Source organism: Neodiprion lecontei, chromosome 1 (genome assembly GCF_021901455.1).
Source record: "Neodiprion lecontei isolate iyNeoLeco1 chromosome 1, iyNeoLeco1.1, whole genome shotgun sequence".
NCBI classification, from domain to species: domain Eukaryota; kingdom Metazoa; phylum Arthropoda; class Insecta; order Hymenoptera; family Diprionidae; genus Neodiprion; species Neodiprion lecontei.
The window spans coordinates 9,466,192-9,494,139 of record NC_060260.1 but is presented as its reverse complement, the minus strand read 5'-3'; the positions used below and the strand labels follow the sequence as shown (position 1 = coordinate 9,494,139).

General features: G+C 37.1%; 6 protein-coding genes across 12 annotated transcripts in view; 4 read left to right on the top strand and 2 right to left on the bottom strand.

Annotated features, from left to right (window-relative positions):
- LOC107227640 (intersectin-1) overlaps window positions 1-13,256 on the bottom strand; it is an 85,036-nt gene extending 71,780 nt beyond the window's left edge. Inside the window, exons 1-2 of the mRNA XM_046736409.1 lie at window positions 13,102-13,256; window positions 12,893-12,940 (exon numbers count right to left, since the gene is read on the bottom strand). The gene's annotated coding sequence lies outside the window, so the exon portion shown is untranslated. The remainder of the gene's footprint in view (window positions 1-12,892; window positions 12,941-13,101) is intronic.
- LOC107227628 (organic cation transporter protein) lies at window positions 266-7,015 on the top strand. 3 transcript variants are annotated; one of them, XM_046736642.1, is made up of 11 exons: window positions 266-308; window positions 422-534; window positions 2,753-2,936; window positions 3,400-3,823; window positions 4,116-4,374; window positions 4,506-4,671; window positions 4,763-4,999; window positions 5,166-5,380; window positions 5,472-5,653; window positions 5,794-5,930; window positions 6,219-7,015. In XM_046736642.1, exons 4-11 carry the CDS (start codon window positions 3,470-3,472, stop codon window positions 6,268-6,270), a joined length of 1,602 nt encoding a protein of 533 aa, XP_046592598.1. In that variant the 5' UTR covers window positions 266-308; window positions 422-534; window positions 2,753-2,936; window positions 3,400-3,469; the 3' UTR covers window positions 6,271-7,015. The 3 variants fall into 3 exon arrangements, with proteins under 3 accessions (XP_046592598.1, XP_046592607.1, XP_046592608.1); XM_046736651.1 differs by having other exon boundaries at window positions 273-534; window positions 2,753-2,940; XM_046736652.1 differs by lacking the exon at window positions 2,753-2,936 and having other exon boundaries at window positions 273-534.
- Window positions 7,888-13,236, top strand: LOC124293869 (organic cation transporter protein-like). 2 transcript variants are annotated; one of them, XM_046736601.1, is made up of 9 exons: window positions 7,888-8,429; window positions 8,648-8,906; window positions 9,386-9,551; window positions 9,626-9,856; window positions 9,963-10,177; window positions 10,250-10,431; window positions 10,645-10,781; window positions 10,910-10,959; window positions 12,239-13,236. In XM_046736601.1, exons 1-9 carry the CDS (start codon window positions 8,043-8,045, stop codon window positions 12,244-12,246), a joined length of 1,635 nt encoding a protein of 544 aa, XP_046592557.1. In that variant the 5' UTR covers window positions 7,888-8,042; the 3' UTR covers window positions 12,247-13,236. The 2 variants fall into 2 exon arrangements, with proteins under 2 accessions (XP_046592557.1, XP_046592549.1); XM_046736593.1 differs by lacking the exon at window positions 12,239-13,236 and having other exon boundaries at window positions 10,910-11,155.
- Window positions 13,257-15,654: 2,398 nt separating the features above from the next.
- On the top strand, window positions 15,655-17,728 carry LOC107227636 (H/ACA ribonucleoprotein complex subunit 1). Of its 2 annotated transcripts, XM_015668840.2 has the most exons (5): window positions 15,711-15,790; window positions 15,901-15,942; window positions 16,223-16,395; window positions 16,470-16,713; window positions 16,867-17,728. In XM_015668840.2, exons 3-5 carry the CDS (start codon window positions 16,241-16,243, stop codon window positions 17,161-17,163), a joined length of 696 nt encoding a protein of 231 aa, XP_015524326.1. In that variant the 5' UTR covers window positions 15,711-15,790; window positions 15,901-15,942; window positions 16,223-16,240; the 3' UTR covers window positions 17,164-17,728. The 2 variants fall into 2 exon arrangements, with proteins under 2 accessions (XP_015524327.1, XP_015524326.1); XM_015668841.2 differs by lacking the exon at window positions 15,901-15,942 and having other exon boundaries at window positions 15,655-15,790.
- LOC107227634 (la-related protein 7) lies at window positions 17,439-20,990 on the bottom strand. Of its 2 annotated transcripts, none has more exons than XM_046736560.1 (6): window positions 20,798-20,990; window positions 20,093-20,337; window positions 19,500-19,846; window positions 18,331-19,359; window positions 18,095-18,239; window positions 17,439-17,953 (listed from the first exon to the last, which is right to left on the bottom strand). In XM_046736560.1, exons 2-6 carry the CDS (start codon window positions 20,331-20,333, stop codon window positions 17,802-17,804), a joined length of 1,914 nt encoding a protein of 637 aa, XP_046592516.1. In that variant the 5' UTR covers window positions 20,334-20,337; window positions 20,798-20,990; the 3' UTR covers window positions 17,439-17,801. The 2 variants fall into 2 exon arrangements, with proteins under 2 accessions (XP_046592516.1, XP_015524323.1); XM_015668837.2 differs by having other exon boundaries at window positions 20,773-20,989.
- Window positions 20,991-20,992: 2 nt separating this feature from the next.
- LOC107227629 (DNA-directed RNA polymerase III subunit RPC1) lies at window positions 20,993-27,782 on the top strand. Of its 2 annotated transcripts, XM_015668829.2 has the most exons (20): window positions 21,000-21,144; window positions 21,519-21,654; window positions 21,924-22,073; window positions 22,139-22,474; window positions 22,586-22,918; window positions 22,995-23,132; window positions 23,204-23,401; window positions 23,514-23,750; window positions 23,958-24,291; window positions 24,374-24,623; window positions 24,758-24,987; window positions 25,076-25,426; window positions 25,520-25,688; window positions 25,785-26,124; window positions 26,218-26,405; window positions 26,479-26,626; window positions 26,714-26,866; window positions 26,940-27,140; window positions 27,252-27,385; window positions 27,627-27,782. In XM_015668829.2, exons 1-20 carry the CDS (start codon window positions 21,101-21,103, stop codon window positions 27,712-27,714), a joined length of 4,158 nt encoding a protein of 1,385 aa, XP_015524315.1. In that variant the 5' UTR covers window positions 21,000-21,100; the 3' UTR covers window positions 27,715-27,782. The 2 variants fall into 2 exon arrangements, with proteins under 2 accessions (XP_046592469.1, XP_015524315.1); XM_046736513.1 differs by lacking the exons at window positions 26,940-27,140; window positions 27,252-27,385; window positions 27,627-27,782 and having other exon boundaries at window positions 20,993-21,144; window positions 26,479-26,648; window positions 26,714-26,835.
- The last annotated feature ends 166 nt before the right edge of the window (window positions 27,783-27,948 follow it).

Below are 27,948 nucleotides of genomic sequence, written 5' to 3'. Positions count from 1 at the left end.
TACCTTTGGCATTTACGACTGGCCGAGAGTCAAGCTTTATCGACTTCCGGTCTCCAGCTGATCCTATTGTACCTGTACAACTGTGCCTACAGCTGTCGTATGATAACGATAGCGGGCCGAATGGTGCTGCGGTAGTTAGGAACTTGACACCTGACCGACCACCATCCCCCTCTCCTGTCTTCCTTTTGTCTTCTAAATGGTTTTCTGGATGCCCATGCGGATGCACACGGGCTAACTGACAACGAGGGGATTGTCTTGTTAGTTAGTGCTCGTTCGGCTCTCCCTGAACTCGGTCATCGGATAGCAACGTAATCACATTTTAGTTGTTTCCTATTTTTGTAGCTAGTCTTCGGGTGCATTTTATTGCGTTACGGGCTGTTCTGATAACTGTAAAAGATTTAATACGTTTTCTTACTGTTAGCTATTCTGCCGCGAGGAGCATTTCTTCATCTCCTTCGTCCGCACAACCTTGCATCGGTCTTGCTCGGTGCGAAGAGTCATCGACGTACTTCGTATACAACGTTAACGGAAATCGTAAGCTATTAATGACCTGATTTTCAACATACTCCATAGCTGAATTAGCAATAATGGGGCTGATACACGTACCTTCGAGATTCTGCATTTAAAAAAATCAACTTAGCAAGCTATACCTTCGGAACGATCATTCCAAGGGCAAAGTTTTTCCGAACTTTTTTATTCCGTATTCGATTCTCCAGTGGACGCGTTTTAAAATATTTTTTCTCCTCGTACTGATGCAAAGTTTCAAACACAAATTTTGAAAAGTTCTCTGTCCTTGAAGAAACTGGATTGTTATGCAACGATTGCATTGCTGAATTCTGCGCCAACCTCCTGCGAATGAGTGACGCGTATCTAATTAAAAAATACTCCTCTTTAAAATTCTGTTTCAATACAAACAACGTTGGCATAGGTTTAAAAAAAAAAAATTGTCACGTATAATTTAGTAAAATTAGCTAGTAAGCCCCGGTAATGTAAGATCACCTGACATTCATCTATACTAATAAAAACAATATTTTCTCGCGTACTTTTCATCACTTTACAAACCGATTCGATTACTGGAAGTACCATCAAGTATGATCAAAATCTTTTGTCGTCAGCGCTCTCTTTTTTTCATAAAATGATTTCTTTATTTTTCATGAAATTATATCCTATTGCATTATTCTATTTGTTTTATAACGATTTGTATAAAATCTTCGATAAACGTCGTATGAGTTGTGTCGAAGTCCTTTAACTTTCATGAATTTTTTTTGCTAAAGGCATACGGTCAAAAAAAAGAAAGTGAGAATTTTTAATGCCCTTCATGTGATTATAAAGTCGTCTGAATTTGAGATATTTTCATCCAGCCGTTGCTAAAATGATCTTGGGTATTTGTCGAAAATTGAAATTTTGAATCCATTTTGATAGAAGAATACGCTGAAAATATGGCAATTTTTCCGCACATCATTTGAACGTAAAGTCGTGTAAATTTCAGATTTTTTCATTCAGCCACACAACAGACAACCCTAGATTTTTCTGAAATCCTGTTTAATGGATAATATTGGTCCGCAAACCTAGAGATTTATTGAAAATAAAAAAAAAAATGGTTTCGACCGAAACGAATACTTTTCCAATATCACCACAAGTGGTGAATACTAAAAATGTTGAGTGTATGGGTTTGTTCCAGCTTGGAACGGAAACGAATGATCCCATTTTAATCAACTTTCCATTCTTCTGTGATAGAAACTCCTTGCGGTAACTTCCGGAGAGGATCCGATACTACAGTCAAAGTACTACCGAATTACAAAAAACGGGCTTTGTATCCGTCACAAAAAAAAACCTTCCCTAGATACACGACTAAAGAACAAATAATTCCAGCCAAATATTGCTCTGAGATCTATCGTTGCGTAGCTACAGCTCGTTAGATTACTAATTTGGTAAAAGACGGACTTTACATCTGCCTTAAAAGTAAAATAAAAAATATCGCAATCAGGAGCAAAAACGTGCAGAAAAGCTTTGTCCCTGAGGACAATGATTGGTCCAGAATCCACAGCTTGCTAAAGTTTATTTTTGCAGACACAGAAATCTGGATGGTCGTCGGAAAACCCGTAACAAAGCCAAAAATCTGCTGGTAGAAATGCTTCCCGTAGGTAAAACACGTTGTATTGTTATACAAATTTAACGCTTTCTAGAAAATGTTATTTATAGATAATAGTGCCAGAGTAATATGCTGATTGACTTCTGATTAGTCGCATTAAAAAATTAGCCAACACACACGTTAGTCAACAACACCACCGCGCGTAGGAACAATAATGTGTTACGTTTGAAATCCCCCAAGTTAAAAAATTTCACATTAGAAAAGAAAAAACACAACGACAAACGATCTACTTTTATCATTCATTTAATCGTCAGCAAGCAATGTGAGATATTCCAAAATATTGAAATTTAATTTGGTTATTCGTATACAGAAAATACCTTTCGTATGGAGTACAGTATTTACAGATGTGCTTATTGCACCTGTGAACAATTGTAAAGCATGGCATACAATATACTTTACAATAATAAAATAAAGCTAATAATAACATATTGAGGTCATAACCGTAAAGTTTGAGTTTTCTTTTTAACTGCGGGTAAAAAAAAAAAATCATTTAGAATTTTTCTACTCGTATCGTCACAATTACAAGCTGAATTTTTGTACTACTAGTGAATTATCCGGCCCTCTTATCTTTTTAAGTTGATTTATTAAGTTTCTTTACAGTAAAGGCACCATTGTTATTGCTGTCAACGTTGGCGTTTATCTCGCTGGGGAAGGTGATGCACATTTTTACAGCTGTGTAGTAAAAACATATACATCTCGGTTCTTTTTTCGTAAATGAGACCAATGCGTGACCTTGACTTCGAGCTTTGGGCATTTTTTTAAAGAGTTGGAGTACTCTGAGACTGTACGTGAGTTTTATTATACATTTGAAAATCCTAGATCCTCGTACGATTGTTCGGTACCATAAGTGCCATTGTTGATTTTTCCAATTACTTCCATTAACTGCTTGTTCTTCGGTTTGATAATTATTGTCTACCGGACAACCGTTGGGAATTTTGACATAACGATGCGATGGCAAAAAGTTTTCAACATTTAACAATGCAAAGACTCGAAAAAAATATGTCAGTCACAGGTAATGAATTGTAAGCGAGAAGCAAATGTCCTCTAAAAAGTGTTACAACTGTCACCAGTTTCCACTAGACTGACTTCAAGATTAAAATAATCCCTCTGTTTATGCAGTTGTGATTATTGAAGTGACAACGTATCCAATATTTTCAGTCTCTTTTTCGCGTTTTAAAATGGTGATGGTCCATCGAAGTATAAACAATGAATGATAAACATGACTTAATCTGCCATCGTTTCGACAGACAAATTCAACCGAGTAGGGAGAAGACTCGAGAAGCGGCAGAGTAAGAGAAAAACAGGAAAACAATAAAAATGGGCTACGACAACGTTATCTCACTCTTGGGGGAGTTTGGCCCGTACCAGCGAAAGATATTCGTCGTCATCTTCTTGCCCATGATATCCTGTGCCTTTCATTTAATGGGAGGAACTTTCCTAGCTGGTAGACCGGATTTCAGATGCCTAACGCCTGAGGAAAACCCGTACAATGCAACGTACACGACAAACACAACCCAACCAGTATGGGATAACGAAACGGAAGCCTGGACATCGTGTGAAAGATATGATCTAAGTCACCAAGTTCTGAACAATACGCCTACGCCACCCTTAGTAAAGTGTGATTCTTTCGTTTACGATGAAAGCCAGTACGGGTTTACGGTGTCGACCAATGTGAGTCTAATTCACTTGCACAAGGAAAGAATTTTAGGTTTCAGTAAATCAAGATAAGCGACGCAACTCCAGGAGAAATCAAATATGATCGGTTGGTTCAGTTACCAGCCAACAATAAGCAAACTTCCCTTTATTGTATGGGAAAAATGACATGTAACGCGATTGAAACGATTATGGAATCAGCGGGTCGCGTCTCATATGTTCACCTGTATCCAGAATCATGCGCACTGGTTTTTAACATCTGCTAGTCGGTTATTATGAAATTAAAAACATCGTCATTACACCTTTACAGTGGAACCTAGTCTGCGATGACGCATGGTTGAAAGTAACGAGCGAATCACTGTTCATGCTAGGAGTGCTTCTTGGTGCACTGGTGATGGGTGGATTGTCGGATAAATACGGACGTAAAACGATTTTGATATGGGGATCGGTCTTACAACTAGTCACCAGCCTACTAGTAGCTGCTGCTCAGAATATGATAATGTACATCGTTTGTAGAACAGTTCTAGCAACGTCGACCAATGGGCTGTTCGTAGTGTCATACGTTACTGGTGAGAACGCATCGAAATTTCACATACATAACAATTTACCGATAGAATTTGTAACTGCAGTGCGTGATTAGCGCGAGACTGTCGGTTGTCTTTTTCAAAATTTAATTTATATGGTTGTTTGTTTTTTTCAGCAATCGAGACTATTGGTCAAAGAACGAGAAAACCAGCTGCACTTGGAAGTCTGTTTTTTATAGTAGGTTCCCTCCTGACTGTTTGCCTTGCATACTTCATTCGAAACTGGAGAATGCTACAAGTAGCTTTTACCATTCCCACCCTTGTATTCCTTGGCTCAATCTGGTAAGAACGCAGCGTCAAGTTGCGCCTTTCGTTTCGAAGACAGAACGAGAAGTGTGGAACGTGTTTTAAAATTTTAACACCATTTGAACAGGTATATTCCTGAATCTGCACGATGGCTGATCACCAAAGGTCGCTTAGATGAGGCGAAAGAAATACTTCGCGAAGCGTCTGTAGAAAATAAAGTGGAACTAACGCGAGACGCTCTGGATGATTTATTGAAAACGGATAACGAGATTAGTGAAACACGGATCATTGAAAAAACCTCGATATACGATCTTCTAAGATATCCAATTATCAGGAAAAGGAGTCTGATACTGTTCTTTGTCTGGTAAGGCCCTGATTTTATTCTATTCCGATAAATTCGTTTCTTTAAATTTATCGTCACCGGCGCACTCAAGACGATCGTAGAAGTTTACAATTTCGTCTACGTTCAATTTAGTGCGCAACGATCCAAATTTTTAAGAATATACGTTTTCTAAAATACACGCCCTCAGGTTTGTGAACAACGCTACATATTACGGCCTGTCTTGGAACGCGGCCAATCTTGCGGGTGACGTTTACGTGAATTCCGGGATTGCTGCTGCGGTGGAACTGCCCGCCCTCTTGTTCATGATATCCACGATCGACAAATGCCCAAGAAGGGTTGTTTTGTGTGGCTGTATGCTGCTCGCAGCGACCTCGTTGCTTTCAACGATTCTCGTTCCTAACGGTGACTAACGAAACTGACATTATTCGTTCGTAACGACAACCGAGCAACTAAATTGGTCCTTAGCCACGCGCTAACTGACATTATATTACAGACATGCCGTGGGCGACCGTATCTTTGGCGATGATAGGGAAACTATCAAGCTCAGCCTCTTACTCGACCCTCTACATTTTCTCGATGGAACAGTATCCCACCACTGTTAGAAATATCGGCGTTGGTGCTTCTTCGGCCGTCGCTAGGATAGCAGGAGTTGTAACACCGCTGATTAACAATCTGGTGAGTTCAATGCGATAGAGAAACAGGTAGCAGTGAATTCAGATTCAAAATACCTCCGACCTGAACCCCGGGACCGATCATTCGATCGAATTTCAAATCATCATACCTGTGATCCAGATATAACTCATAGCTATTTACAGTCTCAAATTTCCGTCACCCTGCCACTTTTGATCTATGGATGCGGTTCGTTGATGGCTGGTCTGTTGCTACTACTGCTTCCGGAAACGGCAAAAAAAAAATTACCGGAAACAATAGAGGAGTTGGAAGAGTTCAAGGAGTAGGTTATTAGCAATGTTGTTAAACGCTTTTTCTTTCAAGTAGATTTTCTGCCTCGGTATAAACAAAGTAAATCAACCTAGTAGGTAAGTAGCTCCGAAATTTGAGTACTTGTTTTGAACGCTATTTTTCTCAAATTTAGTTAGCATTTTATGTAAGATATCTCTCTGCCAGGGCACATGAGTAAAATGTTGCTCACGTTCCAGAGCCGGTATTGTATTTATATTTTTTAACAAATACGTAAGTAGACCTGAATAATTCGTTCAACAACTAATTTTTTTCATTCCAGATGTGAAAGCAAAAGATGGACGATTCGAAAACTCAAGTTTTGCAAATGCTAACAAGTCGCTGATTTGTTGGACCAGCCTAAGAACTTCAAAAAACATTATTAAATAACATCTATTTTTGCCTAATCAATTAAATAAATCATTAAATAAATCTAAAACTACTAGACTATTCGTATCCAAAAATTTAATTCGTTCATTCGTCTTCGAGAAATCGTCGTGCAAAAAATTATGTACACACACACCCAGACAATAATCTAAAAATGATCGAATGAGATTTTTTACAACCTTGAAGTGGAGATCTACTGAAAACCCAACTTTTCATTTTCGAGAAAGTTCTATTATCTTCCACGTTATCTTTTTGCCTGAGTAAAGAAGGGGAGAATTTAAAAATTTGAATACATCAGAGGTGCGAGTCATGAGTTTTTGATAGCTGTTTCTATTTTTCTTTTCGCTTTTTCACTTAAATAACACTGCAGATTTTGGAAATTTCAACTCTACATTTTCTTCAAAGTCCAATCCATATTAAAAATTCCAAAATTCAAATAAATCCAAGGTACATCGTTGGTAATAATTGAACAAAATTTTGGCTGTGTGAAATGGCCCTGTAGGGACTTGTAAATTTTAAATTCCAGCTAGAATACCGATATTATGAATTTTAAATGTTGATGAAATTTACTGTACGTAGAAAAATACAGTAAGCTGAAATTTCAACAAATCAACGTTATTCAAATTATAAGAAACAAAAACTGCTTAAAAAACCTGCTTCTTTTCGATCATTCAAATGTAAACAGAAGTGGAACAATAAGTCAATTGTGTTGGAAAATAAATAAGCAAATAAACGTTTAAAGAATTTACTTATTTTGAATCTTCATTACCTTCTTTTACATCGTTCGTCAATTTTGATTTATAAAAGTACGTCTACTCGTAAGAGATTTTCAAGCGATTGAATATAAAGTCCGTCCCTTCCGCATACATATATGATTTAGCTGTGAGACCATACGCATGTACAATGTACATTTATTACATATCGACACGTAAACTGTAAACCGAAAATAAGATTCCTTTCACATAACTATCTTCTTCTATCTTATGGATCACCACTAGACAAATAGTCAGTCAATCAATCACATGCCTATTATATTCAGAACAAACCATATGTATCACTTGTATTTTTTTACTTCATACCTACCAAGAATTATCTGATATTGAAGCATGACAAAATATACAATTTCATTTATAATTTTATTGCTACTCAACTTTCCAGACATTACAGATTTTTAATACAACTCGTTTATTACACTGAAGTGTTTTGGCTTGCTTGCCTTATTTGAAACTGAATCACTGTCAATATTTGTAGTTGAAACAAAGACGTCCGAGGACAATTTTTGTAGATCTAAGGCTCAGGTACCAGTTTGCAGAAACGAATCAGGCTAACCAAGGATTTTTCAAGATTCATATCCTCAATTAAATTGTCGAGCTGATTTATTACTGAGAATGATCACTGATGCTATACGATTTACAGTACCAGCGCTCATAATTAGATCTGAGTCAGTCAATATGATAATGCGGAAGATTTTATCTGTGTACAGATGCAAATACAGAAAGGACACATAAAACGAAGAGAGTTTTATTTGTGTTTAATATACTTTCAAATCTGAGGTTCGAAACATTGAAGCAAATTTTTGCACGGGTTATATGAATCGGGTTTCAAGTTATTATCAGATTCCAACTAATATTCTCGAGTAATTAATGACAATTGAAAAATAACCAGGTGAAAAAGACTCGGAAAACGGTGACGTGACGTGGAAAAAGGAAAAACAATAAGGATGGGTTTTGACCAAGTGATTTCGCAGTTAGGGACGTTTGGCCCGTACCAGCGTAGGATATACCTTGCTATGTGCCTGCCCATAATATCCAGCACCTTTCACGTGATGGGAGGGATTTTTCTAGCCGGTAAACCGGATTTCAGATGTTTGACGCCCGGTGAAGACCCGGAAAATGCGACTTATCTCATACAACCGGATTTGGCAAATGTTACATATCCATGGGATCGCGACACGGGAACTTGGTCGCGATGTAAGAGGTACGATTTAGATTACGGAGATCACTATGAAACCCGGAGTGATGATCTCAATTCATCAATGCCTTCTGTTGTGACATGCGACTCCTTTGTTTACGACAAAGACCAGTACGGGGTTACGGTTACAACCAAGGTTAGTCAAATGATAGATGAAAGATAACATATCATTTCTGTCTACACAGAAATATTGTCGCATACATTTCTGGGAGGAAGAGTTTTATTAGTTACCTTGCAGTATCAGCATAATCATATAGTAATTCGTTTGTACAGATTTGACACTTTACTGACTTTTCACGATGTCTGACAGTGAGTCGAATTTCAAATGGTATGATATTTTGTTTTCCTTTTCAGTGGGATCTAGTCTGCGATAACGCATGGTTGAAAACTGCAAGTGAATCGCTATTCATGCTGGGTGTGATGGTGGGAGTTCTGACTTTCAGCACATTGTCGGATAGATATGGTCGAAGGACGACTTTGATATGGGGCTCAATAGTGCAATTAATTTCTGGACTGCTCATAGCTGTTGCTCCTAATTTCACAGTGTACGTAATTGGAAGAACGGTTGTTGCAACAACGACCACTGGAGTGTATTTAACCACTTATATTGCTGGTGAGAACTTTTTGAATCGGACTTATATTCGAGCTATTACGTATAGAAAAAGGAAGTCCACTAATCGGAGAGTGATGAAGAAGTCGTATTTGAAGCTAATAGTTGACTAAAATGCCTATTGCATGTTCACAAATGTCCGCTAGGTTGTCAATTTACAGTCAATAGTCTACAAATTGTCTGTAAATTGATTTGTCGTTATCAAAAAGTAGCCAAACTAAACTTAAAAATTTCGCATTACATTCGCTGTGGCGAGTTCCATAGGATATCGAACTTTTATTCACATCAGGCGAATAGTCACTGTTTTCTCGAGTTCTTTCCAAATCGAAGTCAAATTTTTCTTCTGTCGACATTACATCGGGATTAATTTGTCAAAGGATAATCGTCATTTCGACAAGTGTGCTACCTGAGAAACTATCCTACGTCCAATCTTCAAGTGCATTAATATAACCGTGATTTACTACTCTTTCTATTTTCTTCAGCAATCGAAACAGTTGGTCCAAAAAAGAAACTGCTGACTGGTATTAGCGGAATATTTTTCATCATAGGTGCTCTTCTAAGTATCTGCTTCGCGTACTTCATCAAGAATTGGAGGATCTTACAGATTGCCTTTGCTACTCCAACTATCCTTCTTCTCGTATTCTCGTGGTGAGAATAATGCATATGCTATTCAAACCAAAATTTAAAGTGCGTAATATAAATTGGCGAATTTCACACGGTAGGTCTGTTCGTGAATCTGCACGATGGCTGCTGAGCAAAGGTCGTGTGGAAGAGGCGATAGACATCCTTCGCAAGGCATTTATTGAAAATGGTGTAGAGTTGGCGCCAGATACGTTAAACGGTTTTTTGGAAAATCACAGTGAGGATAAATCAGGTACCAAAAAGTACTCGGTCTTTGCTCTTCTGAAGAACCCGAGCATGAGGAAAAGGACTCTCATACTGTTCGTTATCTGGTAATGTAATGATTTGATATATAAAGTCTATACGTCAGCTTTCGATGCGGATATTCCAAAGAAATTTTTGCACAAATAAACATATTTCGTACCTCAACGTTAACAGGATCGTAAATAATTGTACGTATTACGGTCTGTCTTGGATCACGCCGAACCTTGGAGGCAATGTTTATTTAAATTCTGGAATCTCTGCCGGTGTGGATTTACCCGCATATGTATTCTTGGTGTGCATAGTTGACAAGTGCCCAAGAAGGTTTATCTTGTGCAGTTGCATGTGGCTTGTCGCGATTACATTACTCTCTACATTTTTCGTTCCTACCGGTTAGTGAAATTGACAAGACGCGGGTTCCATAATACCACGTCTTGATAATTGTGATTCCTCACATTTTCCAGACATGGGTTGGCTGGTGATAACTCTGTCTATGATAGGAAAATTGATAATTTCGATATCATACACGACCATAAGCGTCTTCACAGCGGAACAGTTTCCCACTGTACTCAGGAATACTGGTGTTGGTACTTGTTCGGCTATGGCTAGATTAGGTGGAGTCGTAGCGCCGATGATTAACGAATTGGTGAGTTCAACGAAATTCAGTCTGATAGTACTAACAATAAGTCCTACAGAGTCCGTCTGGTTGACCAGGTCTTCTTAACAAGGGTGGGAATTCAATGGGATTCGGGTATGTAGTCATAATTAGTTCATTGACCGCTGAAGTACATCCACTTATACCTGGCCGACAATCCTTTAAGCTATAAGCTTCTATGTACAACCCAGTCATTACTTGCAGTCTGAAATCTCAGTGGCCATACCACTTGTAACTTTTGGAAGCTGCTCGTTGCTCGCTGGTCTGATAACACTCCTTCTTCCGGAAACGTTGGAAACAGAGTTACCGGAAACGATACAGGAAATGGAAGACTTTGGAAAGTAGGTTTTCATTCGTAAGATGTATCGTTCGAGAGCTTTACAGTCCGATAGAAACAAAATAATTTTTTTCAATTTGTAACATTAATATCCATTGAATAGATAATTCTCAATGTGATTCTTTGTTTCAGAAAGAAAAGTAAGACTGATCGAGAATTGGATGTCATCTTATCGAACGCTAGTAAGTTGAAAGCTTCCAACAACCGACATTGGAAGAACCACGAGTCAAAAAATTATTATTATTAATAATGGAAATGTTTATGGATAGCGAACCTGCTTATACTTACAAGGAAGGTATTCCAGGTTGATCTTTTCAATTCGATTTCTTTTGTAATATGTTATAGCAGACTAAAAACTAAGCGACGCATACATTTTTTTTCTACCATTGAACACTTTGAAGGGGTGAATTGCCATTTTTTTTTTTTTTTTAATCGCAAGAATTACATTATTCATTTCTGGTTACAAGAAAACTTCTTCACTTGGATTGGTTAAAAAATATAATTTTCTCGTGGGTGAAATTGCCAAATCGCCCCTTGACATGCCTTATTTTGGAGGGTGGTTTCACGACCTTAGTGTTTGATAGCAGAGAAAAAAAAATACGTGACGCTTAGTTTTTAGTCTACTATAATATATTAATAAAAAATCAACCTGGGATATTTTCCTTGTTAGTCTTCTTAATTTTTCTGGTCAATATTAGCAAACGTAGCAACGATTTTGAACTTAGTGCTCCTACAAAATTGTGGCAATGTAACACTGTATGTCGACACATCCCCAAACACGGGAAATAACAAATAACGGATCAGTAGAAATGATTTTTAGACTTGTGCCTTGTATCATTCTTGAAATATATCTTTTCTTTTCACTTTTCATTAGCTTCGGCAATGTAAGAAAAATGTTGGTTTCGGTTCAAAATCGCTTTATCCAATTTCAACGAATTCTTACGTTTTCGAATATATATAATCCGAGAAACAGGTGTTTAGAAAAATGTTGGTCTGGATTTCGGTTTGTCGGTCTGTCAGGCAAACTCCCATAATGATCTCAGAAACGGCCCGATGAAAATATTTGATAACTTGGAAAATTTTACAATTAAATGATGAGCATGAAAAATTGCCATGTCCCGTTTAATTTGACCTTTCGGTTCTACTGGAAACAAATCGATTTTTAATGTTTTACCGACAAACATATACTTTTTCCTTCAGATTACTTTTTTTAAATAAACGATCATGTTGTTCCCAGTTACATATTTATTTTTAAAGAAACATCTTTTCTTTTAATTTTTCTTCTAAAATTTTTTCATTCAACTACCAATTTCTATCAGTTTCAGATCTTTTGCTCGGCCGTTTTCGAGATCATCGTGGATATTTGTCTCTTCCCTTTTCATGGCGATGAAAATTGTCGCGAAAAAATTGTTTTTCCAGCTTGTTTTTAAATGCGTTTCCTTATCTTCAATTGCATTTCAGTTCCTTGAAAATAAAAGATAACTTTTTTGCGGTGACTACAACCCCCTCGGACAGACCGATGATAGAACAGGAACTGGTTGGCCATGGTGTGAAATGAGACTAACATAAGTATGCAGCAGCTCAACATATTATTACCAGTTTTTTTGCAACTTATGTATGTACACGAACTCAGGTATCTTGCACAATCTACTACCACTATAATGAGAAGATGAGACATAATTACTGACTACTGGGTACACCAGGTTACATGTAACAGAAAAAATGTACGGCAACTAAAATTTTGGCGCCAATTTTGCCGAACGCAAAGTTCAATCTCGCGTAGTCTCAGTTTTTTCCAAGGTTTAGAATGACGAACATTTAGGATTTTGATAAACACTAATTATGTTATCGATGCCCTATCGCATACTTCTAGACAACAGAAACATAAGACCTACTCTAAACGAAGTCCAGCAAATACTTGCTAGAAACAATGTGGAATTCGTTTGGCGATAAACGGTGCAGTAGCGCCTAATTATACTGCAGACAACCAAAGTGTAATTGAGATGCTCATAACCCGAACTTCACTTTTCTAAAGTGAACTAACGAGTAGCTAGTTATTTTCCCAGTATTATACATGTCACAGAAAAGAAAGAAAACTAAACGCAAGTGACTCACCAACATTGTTGAGTAACTTCCATATTATTGGGATGCCTTCGCTCTCCACTGAAAAAAATAAATAAATAAATATAGCATACTACTGTACTGTGTAGGCAATCATCTGATACACCATTGCTGAGACATTTGATCTTACAGGAAATTGATAATTCCTAATGAAAACTGTTAATTTTATAATCGACGAATTATTCAAGAAATACTTTTCTTACCTCTGCTGTCCTTCCATTCTCCCTACAGAGATGAACAGGATTCACGTTTAAAATCACACTTAAAACACTTTTTTTTTTATATGCGATGAGCACCTAAACTCATCTAATATTTGGGACGACTTTTTTATAAAAGTATAAGACGCAAAACTGAAATGCACAACACTGAACATGGCACAATTCTTTTTAATATAACGTTTCACATTATTGGCATACGATACCAACTAGTTACGAACTAATATTTATTGCCGATCACGAGTTACACAATCAACTTTCATCTCAAGTTGTTTATTACGTCACGTGTCGTTAATTTATCATGACCCAAAACTTTTATTGAGTAAATTTTTTACCACCGAATTGTACCGAATAAAAAAGCGAATCTGCGCACTATAAACACTCGTAATGTACCCCAAACACGATAAGACAAAGCGAAATATATTTCAAGCAGTATAATATCAGATATATTTACCAAGATACTTCTGTGAAACTTGCCGATCAACGCCAGCCGATATGAAACCAAAGTTATATTTCATTTCCGTACAGTCATTCCTGCGAATATCTGATCCAACAACTGACGAGGACCAAGATATATTTTTAGGAAAAGTAGACCAGGGGGTCGGATAACTTAATTCGACTTTTCACATTTCCCACCATCCAAGCATTCCAATTGATTTTCAAAGATTAGTCAACCAATCAAAATAGTTGGATGGTGGAAAATGTGAAAAATGAAATTCCATAAACGACCTCCTGAAAAGTAGCTTCGGTTCCCTATCTCCTGGCGTTGAGCTTAACTAAGTTCACAGGAAATCTGTCATAATCGAACACTTTGTCATTTGCAGGATATTCTAACTCCAGTGAATCATTTTTCTCAGCATCAATTTTCCGTCCTACAATTTCTACCAATCGCTGATTGTCCATTCGATAAATACGAACCCGCCAAATCACGCAATTCGCCCTGACGTAAATGGTACAATTTATCGAACAGCCCGAGCTCCGACCGACCGCGTGTCTCTCAGCGCGCTGCTTATACGCGAATGACGCCGAACCTTCAATTCGCGTAAATACTTGTGGCACGGATCCGTGTGAATCGATTTGCCGTTGTACGCGGTGTGACGCGTAAATTTCAATCGTGCGAACTGAAACAAAAAACAAATTATACATATTATTATTTAAATGTCGCGTTCTTCGCAACATTGCGAAACGGCCTGACTAATATTATTGAGTTGGTAAACTCCTCTCAATAAGCTAATGGAATAAACTGCAATTGTATTGTCAATTCGAATTATTATCTCGGAAGAATAACTAACAGCTGACTGCAAAACATTTTAGAACATCATACCTACGTGCGGCTGCTACTTTTTAATACAATTGTATATATTACAAATTTTCTCAGTCGAGTTTTATTGTGAGATGCATGTAATCCAGATAGGTATAAGTCAGAGGAAATTTCGAGAACGAACGAACCATCGTGAATAGAATTTTTTTTTGTACTGTAAAAATCTTTTCTAACCCGTGTCGGTCGATGGTTTCTTTTTTGACCGGCCTCGACATCACGATCATCTTATCAAGATCCTCCTCAATCTTATTCACCGTTACATATTTTCACGTTTTATCGATTTCCTTGGCCAACTAAATTTGACTGAAATTGGGCAAACGAGTGAATGGCAACCCTGTGAAATTTTTCCACCCAGCGCATACATTTTTGTTACGTTTAATAGAGTGCTATATAATTTACCACTTAAAACAAATGTTACTCGAAATATTAAACAAACTAAGTGATCAAGTGCGTACGTAATTTTAACAGTAGAAATAAGACAGCCTATTTTTCGGTAAATGCTAGCAAGTGATCGAACTTTTCCAAAACATGTTGTTCCCAACGAACATGACCGAAAAACACCAATCAAATCAGGCACGCAACTCATCATTATTCAATCCTAAAATACGAGCAGTGAGTAAATTTTTTTTTCTTACATTCGAGTTCAGGTAATTGTAACCAATGAAAATTAAAATCTAGACCGATTCCTGGTAGCTGACACACCTATCCAATGGCACTCGTGATTGAAACGATTACTGCAAGCACCTCGATCACATTACGAACATAATATGTATAACTGATACACACTCGGCTGTTTTGCACATTTAATTCACTTTGGAAGCAATAACTACCGTCAATTTACAAGCTATTACTTGTCGTCGAATATATTTACCTAGGTACTATTAACAAACAAACATTGTTAGTTCGACGTTTCAGACAAATCTTCTTTCACACGAAACTAATAAGCAGATATACATACGTTGCACAGCGAGAATGATTGTTCAACCTTCGCTTTCAGAATCTTGCGCTAGTCGCACCGAAACTCTGCAGTCATTTATTTGCCCGAAATCTATGAAATTTATGAATATATATTTTACTTTGACACGTGGATATTAATTGAACAGTCACGTTAACTAAGAATTTACATATTTTCAATCAAGACAGTCAACACAACGTCGCAAAACACACACCCACGCACGATCGTATGTTGTTTTCCAAATATCGAAAAATCTGTTTTGATTTCCACTTCCGGTTTCTGAATGATTGGTCATGCAGTGGCGCTTCCTTGCGACCTTGTAATCGAACTACAGTAGACCGGCAGACTCGGGCAGACTAAATCATCGAATGTCTGTCCCGTCGCCGCTTTCATCGTACACGGTAACTGATTCTTTTAATTAAATTGTCGATAATTACCTTGGATAACAAGTAAACTAAGTTAAATTGTACAACCGAATATTTTCAATACCATACATTTTTTCCCTCTCAAGTCTTAAGGTGTATTCATCTCGATTTACTTCTCACTGCGTTCCGTAAGTTAGACTTAATTTATTATAGGTTAAACACGTGGTGTAAACACACGTAGGCATGTATCGACAAGTTCAATTCTTTGGATATTATCTTTTACCGTAATTCCTTGCAATACACTATTTAAACCATCTCCGATTAATAAGTTTAGCGTTAACAGTTTAATCGACTGTTACGTTGTGTAAACAAATATTTTCCATAAATTTGTAGAAGAAACTCAACTTCCACTGCAAAACTTGCGCTTATTTCAGACAACTTGACTGACAAAATTGACTATTTTTGCAGGGCGAATAGATAAACAGAATGTCATTCCGGGGCCGAGGGGGTGGATTTGGTAGAGGCGGCGGCGGAGGAGGTGGTGGTGGATTTCGTGGAGGAAGGGGAGGCGGAGGTTTTAGAGGCCGTGGAGGTGGCGGAGGTGGCCGAGGAGGTGGAGGCGGAGGTGGCTACAACAGAGGGTATAATTCACAACCTATCGTTTTTACAACATATTCGAATGTTAACTAATGTATATTCCATTTGAATTTGCCAGAGGTTTTGACCAAGGTCCACCTGACCAGGTAACAAATCTTTGTCACTTCGTGTGGACGGTTCAAGACGACCTCGTAGCTAAGGCAGACATTGAAGACTTGCCATATTTCAATGCTCCCATATATACTGAGAGTAAACAACAAGTTGGCAAAATAGACGAAATTTTTGGAAATATCAGAGACTACTATGTGTCCATTAAATTGAGCGACAACATAAAGGCTTCCAGCTTTGATAAAGACACAAAGGTCAGTGTTTCTTTTTTTTCTTTCTTCTTGTTATGTATACCAGATGTTTTACAATACGAGTCACGTTTCCCGGATAATGCTGATTAAATCAGTTCTACTGCTGTGTGTATATTTGTCAACTAAATTAACTTTTCTTCTTTTCTGTGCATCCAGCTCTACATAGATCCTGCAAAACTTTTACCACTACAACGATTCTTACCAAAACCACCTGGTTCTATTCAGAAACGTGGAGGTCGTGGAGGTGGTGGACGTGGAGGTGGCAGAGGTAGTGGTTTTGGCGGAGGTAGAGGAAGCGGCAGAGGCGGAGGAGGTGGTCGAGGTGGATTTGGAGGAGGAGGTGGTAGAGGTGGATTTGGCGGACGAGGTGGTGGTGGCGGAGGTTTCAGAGGCCGAGGAGGTGGATTCGGTGGGAGAGGTGGTGGAGGCGGAGGCGGAAGAGGACGATGGTAGTTTAAAATATTTTCTTATACGATACTGCATATAAAGAAATGATTCAATATAATGAATTGAAACTATACTAATCAAGATTTTCATTTCCAAAAAATTCTGCAATATTGATCGGTGATGGATAAAAAATATCTAACATAATTTCATATAACTAGATCCTCTTACGTCAGATGGAAGCATACATGATGTGCTAGTTATTACGTTCTAGTAATAATGATAATTCACCGATTAAGTGCATACAGAAAACAAATCCCATGTAATCCATTTTTATCTCATGCTCAAAACACGTATGTCCTACAGCTTTTAATCACTCAGTGTATAGTAGGTAAAAAGAAAGTTTCTAATATTTTGAACATTTGACCAAGATGTCTTGGATCAAAACGTTTTTTTATATCAAATGATAGTAATGAATAAGCATTATCAATTGCAAAGATTGTGGAGAAGCTGGATTTGAAACTTTATTTTTTTAAAGCTATTTTCTATTCTATCTATAATTATTAAATAGGAGAAAAATATCTAATACTGTAAACGACAACTCAGATGTTAAATAAATTCACGAAAAAAATTATACGCCGGCAATTTTTTTCATAAATTTTATTCGTCCTTTAAGAGAGATTTTGAGGTGAAGAATTAAAATGATTTTACACCTCATCAAATTTGATGTGTTTCCCCAACTCTTTCTCAGCCTTCTTCAGTAATTTATCCCGTCCTCTTTGCTTCACCCTTATTTTTTTACCCAACTTCTCTTCCCGATCCTTAGACATCTTATCCCAATAATCAGTTTCCTCTTTGTCTGTTAAGAAAAATGTGAACGTACATTTCAGCCCTTACGTAATACTTGACTTATTTAGCCTCATACAAAAAAAAAAATCGTAAGGTCTCAAAAATGGCAGTAGTTAATTCTTGTTATTCAATAATGAAAAAAAGTAATTACCTTGCAAAATACTCATAGATCTCTCCTCGTTTGACTGCAATACCAGCGCATTTGCAGCTTCATTAGTATCGAACCTCAGAAATGCTTCAGAGGCACCCTCAGCTACATCGATGTATTTTATGTTCGGGTTTCGTTTCAACTCCATCTATAATATAGACATAGCAAACCAAATAAATATCTATAGGTATATGAAAAACGCTATGAATGTAGAACAGTAATTTTAATTTCATTAAAACCTTGAAATTTTTTGGATCCGTGCAAGGTTCGTCCATCTCAACTTTCACTATCACGCCAGGGGTGAAAACGAATCTTTGAGTTGATTGGTCAGCTTTCTGCTGATCTGCACTCTCATCTTTTGTAGCTTTCAACTTGTCACCCTCTCTAAACTTCTCGTAATTACTCCACTGATTCCATCGAGCTCGTTTTAAATGTGTTTTCAATGATTTCATCTTTTTTCTTTGCAGTTCTAAGTATTTATTTCTCAATACTTTCCAATCTTTCTTGGCCATTATCTGCATGCCTATATCCGCAGTATCTACTTTTTCAGCTCTGTTATGTCTTTTGCGTCTTCTTTTCTTCTTCTGATCACCTTCATCAAAAACATCGTCGTCATTGGAAAGTTCATTTTGCTCCTCTTTTTCAACCGCTTCTTCCTTTTCCTTTTCGACACAGTTAAAATCTTCGTTATATTTCATTGTTGACATGTTTCTTTGCTTACGTTTTTTCGATTTTCTGTCCTTCTCAAAATCTACACTTTGTTCAATTTGCTTGTCAGCGCTTCCACTTGAGAATTCACATGTATCTTCCTTGAAAATGTCAGAAGTCTTCCGTTTCTTTGGTTTTTGTTCACCTTCTGTGTAATCTTTTCTATCATCGACATCTTTCTCACCAGATTTAAAAACACTTATAGTCTGACTTTCGTTCATCTCAGCTTCGGTATTTTTTTGCTTTGATTTCTTATGCTTTTTTTCGGCTTTTGACTCAGAGTCAACTTCTTTATCTTCTTCATTAGAATGAGATACCTCTGAACTTTTGTGCGCCCGCTTCTTTCCTTGCTCAGTTTCTTCACATTTATAGTCTACTTGCATAGTCTCAACAATCTCCTCATTTTGGTCTTCATGATTTTCTGTGGGATCCAAGTTTCCTTCACTAAACTCCTTGTCATTCTCTTTTTCCATCATTTCTTCTTCATGAAATGTTGTAACGCTCAACAACGTGTCCGGAGACGTTTGGGATGGCAATACGCAACTTTTTTCACGAAATGCCTGAAAATATCCAGATTACTATTTATTACGTTTGTGAATGAATATTTATTTCCGAAAAACAATAATACATTCAGAGTTTCCAAAATTTAGATTAGCAAGTTTAATCTTATCAGTTCATTAAACTTTCACATGATACCTACTTCAATGCATTTCGCAGCGCTGCTTGGCTCATCAAATTCAATGAAAGCGAAGCCCTTGATCCTTTTGTTACTCTTATACCGTGGAATGGATACGTAAGCAACTTTGCCATATTGACTGAATACATTGCTCAACCATTCATGATCAGCATTCAAAGGTAATCTCTGAACATAGATTGAGCATTCATCTACGTTATCTTTACGGCGAATAGGTGTAATTCTGCAAACCTTTGAGCCATCTTCAGACACAGACAGCATTTCAGATTTTTGTAAAGCTTTCACTATTTGATTTATGTCTGTGGTCAAGGCACGAATCTTATTGAACCGTAAAAAAATTTGTAGATCAACGTCTGCCAATAAAGAAAAAATTCAATCGTTTTCACACAGATCTGCAGCTATAAAAGTGGGTGATTGTCGTTTTTTAATACCAATAATTCAATCTGAGTAAACTGAGTAAAATTTTGGTTTGGAAATGAAATCAGAAAAATTAATGCAATTTGATAAAGGGATACGAGTTTGGACTAAAAATGAAGATTCTAATGATGAAATAACCAATGCACCAACGTAGTAATATGGTGAAAAAGAAAAATTCTTACAAGGATCCTGCTTTATGAGATTCCCTAGAAATCTATCTTTGCTTAAATTTGCATCTCCAAAGTAAAATTCCATTTGCTTTCTTATAGCAGCATGCAATGCCTTCTTCCTCAATCGAGGTTTCTTTTTTGGTGTGGCAATTTCATTGTCTCCGTGCTCGTTCGATATTATTACTTGCGGCACTGGAACAGATTCAGATACCAACTCCATGTGGGACTGCTCTTCCTCCATCACCATCTTCATAAAACTGCAAGGTAAGGATTGTGTAATGAACTGTGACTAACAAAGATAAAATCTTATATATTTGAATAAAACTTTGTTGCTTTTTAGATGCTTCTGCTCCAAGCATTCGGAGAGTTCAATTAACGCTTAACAATCTTGGAGCAGCCCATTCAGAACTTACAAACACTTTAATTTATGCTGCGCACATTACAAATATAGCAATAATAAGTTTGCGAGTGAGCCTATAAAAACGAAAAGGCAGAAACCTATTCTTGAAAAGAGGTAGGCAGCCCCAGGTCTTAACTTATAACAACATGTAGGTGAAAGGGTAAGTACAAAAAATGTAAACTTAACAATGACCTATTCTAGCACGAACAGAAATGCCAAATCTAAAAGTATGGAGGAAATTTATCATAGAGGAATAAAAATATGAAATTAATAGTTAGAACGTATTACTTACGTTGGCGGTAGCTGAATTTCCTAACCTTTCTTATCAACCGGTATATAAATTGACAAACTGTAATAGATTCGATAGACAAATGTGAATATTATCTGTTGTTGTCAGCTTTATTCTTCGCTGTTCTAAACGTTTCGAGGCAAGTCTTGCAGATACCACGAGTTTTATCTCGATTTTTCAAACGCAAGAACACGCTAGCAAAACGATACGCATATCACTGCGGTGACACAACAACGCAACTGGGCGCAACCAGTGGACGCAACGTTCAAGTTGCTTTGAAGTTTAAACACATGTGCTCAGTGTCAGCAGCGGTTAAACATAACCTTAAAAAATGGTTAAGGAATTGTACAGGGAAACTGCGGTGGCCCGCAAAATGTAAGTTCGACAAGTAGCTTTTTTAGATGAGATTTTGGCAAACTCTAGCAAATGCCTAAACTTTCTATGAGACAAGTCTGACGAAAAAATTCACTATTCTGATGATAATATGCTTATGATATCATGTCATGTACCTAACCTCGAATACAACGGACAAATGTGAACGTTGAATAATTTTTTAACGCAATTTCCCCAACTATTGAATCATAATGATTGAATTCGTAAGAACTATGATTGATTGATTGTTTTTTTGATCTGTTGCCACATTTTCAATTCCCTGTTGAATTAGGATTACGTGTATTCGTTTTTTTACAGTTTATTCTTTTAATAAACACTCGTTTTTGAACTATCAAACATTCAACTTTTCTCTACAGTTCCCATGTCACGTTTGGGATTGACAACCGTCATAACATGGAGCGGCAAGCCCATATCCATGTTGTCTCCAAAAATCTCTACAGTCAGGACAGCCATCGTTCGCCAGTGCCTTATGGTGTTCTCGATAGAAAAATGGTATTTAAATTGATGACTTTCAGATTAAAGACCTCAGTCTTTAACTGAGATAAGTCTGCCCAAACTGAAATAAATGACTGTCTAATTTTTTCATTATAATTGTATAAATTGTTAAAATTACTATCATGTTGCGTGCTCTGCAAAAAAAAATCACCATCCTGTTTACTCAAAGAGCTATGCTCAATATTTTTACAACTTGAAATATGCTCACTACTCTAATTTTCTCTCTAATCGTACTGATCAAATTTATTTAATTTCCAACTATGAAGGGAACATGCTCCAATCAGGACAGCTGTACCACATGTGGTAAAACATTGAACGAATGTATCGGGCACTTTGGATACATTGATTTGGAACTGCCAGTATTTCATGTGGGATATTTTAGATCTGTGATAAACATCCTTCAAACAATATGCAAGGTGAAGTTAATTAGTGCATATAAATGAAGAAAAATTCAATTTCTAATTTTACACTTCTTGTTTAGAAATGTTCACACGTGATGCTGAAAGAGACAGAGAAAAAAAGTTACATGGTGCGTGTATTGAATCCAAATATAGGATACTTGACTCGTAAAGCACTGAGAAAACAAATACTGGAAAAGGCAAAGAAAAATTCTACGTGTCCAAATTGTGGGGATTTAAATGGAACAATTAAAAAAGCAGGGTTGTTAAAAATTGTTCATGAGAAATATAAGAACAAAAAAACAGTTGATATGGCGGTGAAACGAAGACTGGCCGAATATAACAATGTATTGGAAGAGAACAGAGAACTAGAAGGGATTCTTCAAAGTGGACTGCTTCATGTCTTGAACCCCATTGAGGTCTTTACTGAAAATAATAACTCACTACCAATTATATATCTGTCAATGAAACAAACATTTTTTACAAATCTTACGCCATTCAGCCAGAACTTATCATGTATCATTCGTTAGGTTCAAGGTATCCTGGAGCGTATACCAGTATCAGATGTGCCTCTTCTGCTAATGAATCCTGACTGTTCGCTACCAAAAGATTTAATTTTAACAAGAATTCCCGTGCCTCCAATTTGCATTAGGCCGAGCGTTGTCTCCGACGTAAAGGCAGGCACAAATGAGGATAATTTAACAATGAAACTGTCAGAAATTGTCTTCATTAATGACGTTATTCAAAAACATAGACAAAGCGGAGCCAAGGTGCAGATGTATAACGAAGATTGGGAATTTTTGCAGTTGCATTGCGCTCTTTATGTCAATAGCGAAATGTCCGGTATCCCACTAAACATGCAGGTTAGATAACTTGTGCTATTTCATCTATTCTAAAATTATGTGAATCAGAAATTCTTCATCATCATTGTTTTAATAGCCAAAAAAGTCTGGTCGAGGTTTAGTTCAGCGCCTCAAAGGAAAACAAGGCAGATTTCGCGGCAACTTATCTGGGAAACGTGTTGATTTTTCGAGCAGAACTGTGATTTCGCCAGATCCCAATTTACGCATTGAACAGGTAGATATTTCATTTTGGTTTTATAATTGAAATCAAGCTGGTGGTCGAATTTCACTATTATTTGTTTTTAGGTAGGAGTACCGATTTATGTTGCAAAAATCTTGACATATCCAGAAAGGGTGAATGCTTCTAACATAGAATTAATGCGTAAATTGGTGCAAAATGGTCCTGACGTTCACCCAGGAGCTAATTTTGTACAACAAAGAAGTACAGAATTTAAAAAATTTTTGCGCTATGGAAATAGATTGAAGATTTCCCAGGAACTAAAGGTGAGATTCATTAAAGAGGAAAAGAAACTCTAAGCAATTCAATAACAAAATAACATCTAGCTTAAATCGAAATTTTATTCTCAACATGTAATCTTCATTTGATTTTTCAAAGTATGGAGACATCGTTGAGAGACATCTCCGAGACGACGATGTTGTCTTATTCAATCGACAACCTTCACTACATAAGCTCAGTATAATGGCTCATAAAGCCAAAGTATTAGAACACCGAACCTTCAGATTTAACGAATGTGTCTGCACGCCTTACAATGCCGACTTTGATGGTGATGAAATGAACCTACATTTACCACAAACTGAGGAAGCTAGAGCCGAGGCACTAGTATTAATGGGGGTAAGATACAAGTTTCTTACGAATTCCAGTAAAAAAATCAACAGGTAATAGCTCATAGTAATATTTTTTGTAATCCTATCCATGTACTAGATTACATGTATTTATTTGATTTCCTTGGGACTTGTTCAGAAATTTATTCGCGATTTAGGACTTGATTATTTTTATTACCAAGCTTTGAAAATATTCTTCATCTTGGTACCTTTACAGAACAAATCAAATTTAGTAACACCGCGAAATGGCGAGCTGCTGATTGCTGCTACTCAGGATTTTATAACTGGTGGATATCTTTTAACGCAAAAGGATACATTCCTCAATAAATCGCAAGCTTGTCAATTGGCGAGTTGTCTTCTGGCGGGAGATGATGCATCAATGAACATTGATCTGCCAGAACCAGCTATTATGAAACCAGTAGAACTGTGGACGGGTAAACAGATTTTTAGTTTGATACTAAAGCCGAATAAAAAATGTCCAATTAGAGCCAACTTGAAAACCAAGGGCAGAGCATACACTAGTAACGAAGAGCTGTGCATTAATGATTCGTGTGAGTATTATACTGAAAGTTGCACGTAGTAATGAAAATTTTTTTACTCATATCTCTACAATAAATTTTTTTTTTGCCACAGTTGTAATAATCCGTAATTCTGAACTCCTCGCTGGATCTATGGACAAGTCTACGCTAGGTTCCGGATCTAAGCAAAATATTTTTTACGTTTTATTGAGAGACTGGGGAGAAGACGCTTCAACGACAGCTATGTGGCGTTTAGCTCGAGTTGCAAGCTACTATCTTATGAACAGAGGTTTTTCAATTGGAATCAGCGACGTCACACCTGGACAAGGCCTGCTCAAAGCTAAACACGATCTTCTTACTGCTGGGTTAATATCAATTCCAGTATTTTAGAGTTCAAACCACAAACATCATTGTATTTCATAGTAAACTCGTGATTTGTCGTTTCTCTTGCATATTTAATGGAAAAGGTCTGGAAAAATATTATCCTTATTCTTCACAGGTATTCGAAGTGTACTGAATACATAACTCAAATGGAATCTGGAAGGTTGATTTGTCAGCCAGGTTGTTCTGAAGAAGAAAGTCTGGAGGCAATGATTTTGAAAGAATTATCTGTTATTCGTGATCACGCAGGAAAAGCCTGTTTGAAGGAACTGCATCCAAGTAACAGTCCGTTGGTCATGGCTCTCTCTGGTAGCAAGGGCAGCTTTATTAACATTTCACAAATGATTGGTAAGTCTTCTATGTATAATCCTTTCCTTCAACCTGAGCTTTTTCTTCTTACGGCTACAGTTCTGATAGTAATTACACGTATCTTCAGCTTGCGTCGGACAACAAGCTATCAGTGGGAAACGTGTACCAAACGGGTTTGAGGATCGTGCTCTGCCGCACTTTGGGCGTCATTCCAAAGTTCCCGCAGCCAAAGGCTTTGTAGAAAACTCATTCTATTCTGGTCTTACTCCAACTGAATTCTTTTTCCACACAATGGGAGGCAGAGAAGGTCTCGTAGACACAGCTGTAAAAACTGCAGAGACAGGATATATGCAAAGAAGATTGGTCAAAAGTTTGGAGGATCTTTGCCTCCACTATGATATGACGGTCAGAAATTCTGTCGGAGATATTGTGCAAATTTTGTATGGCGGAGATGGTTTAGATCCAACGTACATGGAGGGTATTTATGTCGTATTATCTGTTTCTGTGCTCTGTATAATGGTGTAAATATCGCATGACTTGGATCTCGACTGTCAGATTTATAATTTACTAGGAAAGGACTGTCCAGTCGATTATAAAAGAGTCTTGGATCACACACGAGCAAAGTCTCCCTACAGAGATGAGCAACCTTTGGATGGAACAAGTGTAATTAGTGCTACAACTGAGCTGTTGAAATCTGAGGACTACTCATGCCTGAGCGACGAGTTTAAGCAAGAACTAGAGTATGTCTAATAATTGAAAAATCTTCAGTTGCTTGAGTTGCGTCCAGGGTATTTTCTAGTAAATTACTAAACATCATTTTCTTTCCCACACAATAGAACATTCCTGAAGTCCGTCGCGCACAAGATAAATAGGCTGCGACACAATGCTACGTCAAAATCCTCAGCTGTTCAACAATTGGAACGTCTCACGGTATCTCAATTGGTGGAATTTATGCATACGTGCAAGGAAAAATACATGAGAGCAAAGATTGAACCAGGCACAGCGGTTGGAGCTCTTGCTGCACAAAGTATTGGTGAACCAGGCACTCAAATGACATTAAAAACTTTCCACTTTGCTGGTGTCGCCTCCATGAATATTACACAGGGTGTTCCTCGTATAAAAGAAATCATTAATGCTAATAGTAATATCAGTACACCTATCATTACCGCCGCTTTGGTAAGTTACAATAAAATTGACGTGTGTCGTAATTTTTCATGTACCATCAATTAAGACTTAATGGACCATAAAAAATATCCATTATATTTATAGGAAAATGATACAGATCCAGAATTTGCAAGACGAGTTAAAGGTAGAATAGAAAAAACAACATTAGGTGAAGTTACGGAATACATCGAAGAAGTATATCTGCCAGATGACTGTTTTCTTTTAATTAAGTTAGATGTCGACAGGATAAAACTTCTGAAATTGGAAGTTGATGCAAATTCTATTCGTTACTCGTAAGTCAATTTCTAATTGAATATAACTAGAATTCATTTTAAAGCTACAATTTCATTTTATTATTCATTGCAGAATTTGCACATCGAAACTTCGTCTAAATCCAAAACTCGTCAATGTAAGAGGGGATTCAATTATTACAGTGAATCCTAACAAGCAGAAACTTAACATAAACTATGCTCTCATGCAACTCAAAGAAACTGTTCCAAACGTTGTCATAAAGGTGAATTCTTCCCGTATAATAGGTACATCTCAATTTTACTGTGGCAAACCAACGCAACACCTATTCTCATACCCTTTCAATTCACAGGGTCTGCCGTCTGTTGCCAGAGCAGTAATTCACAATGACGACTCCACCGGAAAGACTAGATACAGATTGTTCGTTGAAGGTGATAATATGCGCGAGGTCATGGCCACGCCTGGGGTCTTGGGGAAAAAAACTACATCTAATAATACGATGGAGGTAAAAAGTGATTCTGGATTGTACGTTTCGCATTGATGAACCTGTTTCGGTTTACTAAAATACGAATCCTCAGGTATTCAAAACATTGGGAATTGAGGCTGCTCGAGCAACGATCATGACGGAGATCAAATTAGTAATGGAGAATCATGGTATGAGCATAGACAGGCGTCATCCTATGTTAGTAGCTGATTTAATGACTAGCAGAGGGGAAGTTCTTGGCATCACCCGTCATGGTCTTTCTAAAATGAAAGAGTCTGTGCTCAACTTAGCCTCTGTAAGTATTAATCAAAAGATAATTAATGTAGTATACCTATGGAAATACTACAGTAATAATTCAAACTAAAATGCACTGTGAAATATAATCGATTCATTAATTCCATAACAGTTTGAGAAAACAGCAGACCATCTATTTGACGCAGCTTACTACGGACAGAAGGATACCATCTCTGGCGTATCCGAGTCAATTATCGTTGGTATTCCAGTCCCTGTTGGCACAGGAATCTTCAAGTTACTTCACAAATATCCTTTTTTGACTATCAGTTCATATATGTATTTCATTTGTATCTCTCTACGATACTTCAGAACAGTGAAATCCACATTAAGTGATCAAAAATCAACTTTAGAATTTGCAGCAAGATTTGTATTAAAAAAAAAAGAAGTTTTTTCGAAATATTTCAAATTCGCGTAGCATTGGAATTCACTTTCTGGAATGCATGATGCAACCAATACTGTGATATTATTTTCCTTATAAATAAAATACAGCTGAGGATAGTAAACCTGAAAGGAGGCAGCTGATATTTGATGACCCGCAATATCACAAGAAGATAACGAAACCTACCACGTCCTAGCTACTCTAATCTCAAACTTATTTGTAAATGTATTTATTATATGAAAAATAAATATAATTTTTTTATAAGACATTTTTCAATATCCAATCCTGAATACTTTGGAAAGAATTCTGTATCATTTGCTGTTCAGTCAATAACATTTCACAGTAATAGAGGGGACTAAATTGTGCAGAGTGAAAAATTGGATCTACGTATACATTTGACTAATCACAGCACTGACAGGTACACAGCGTA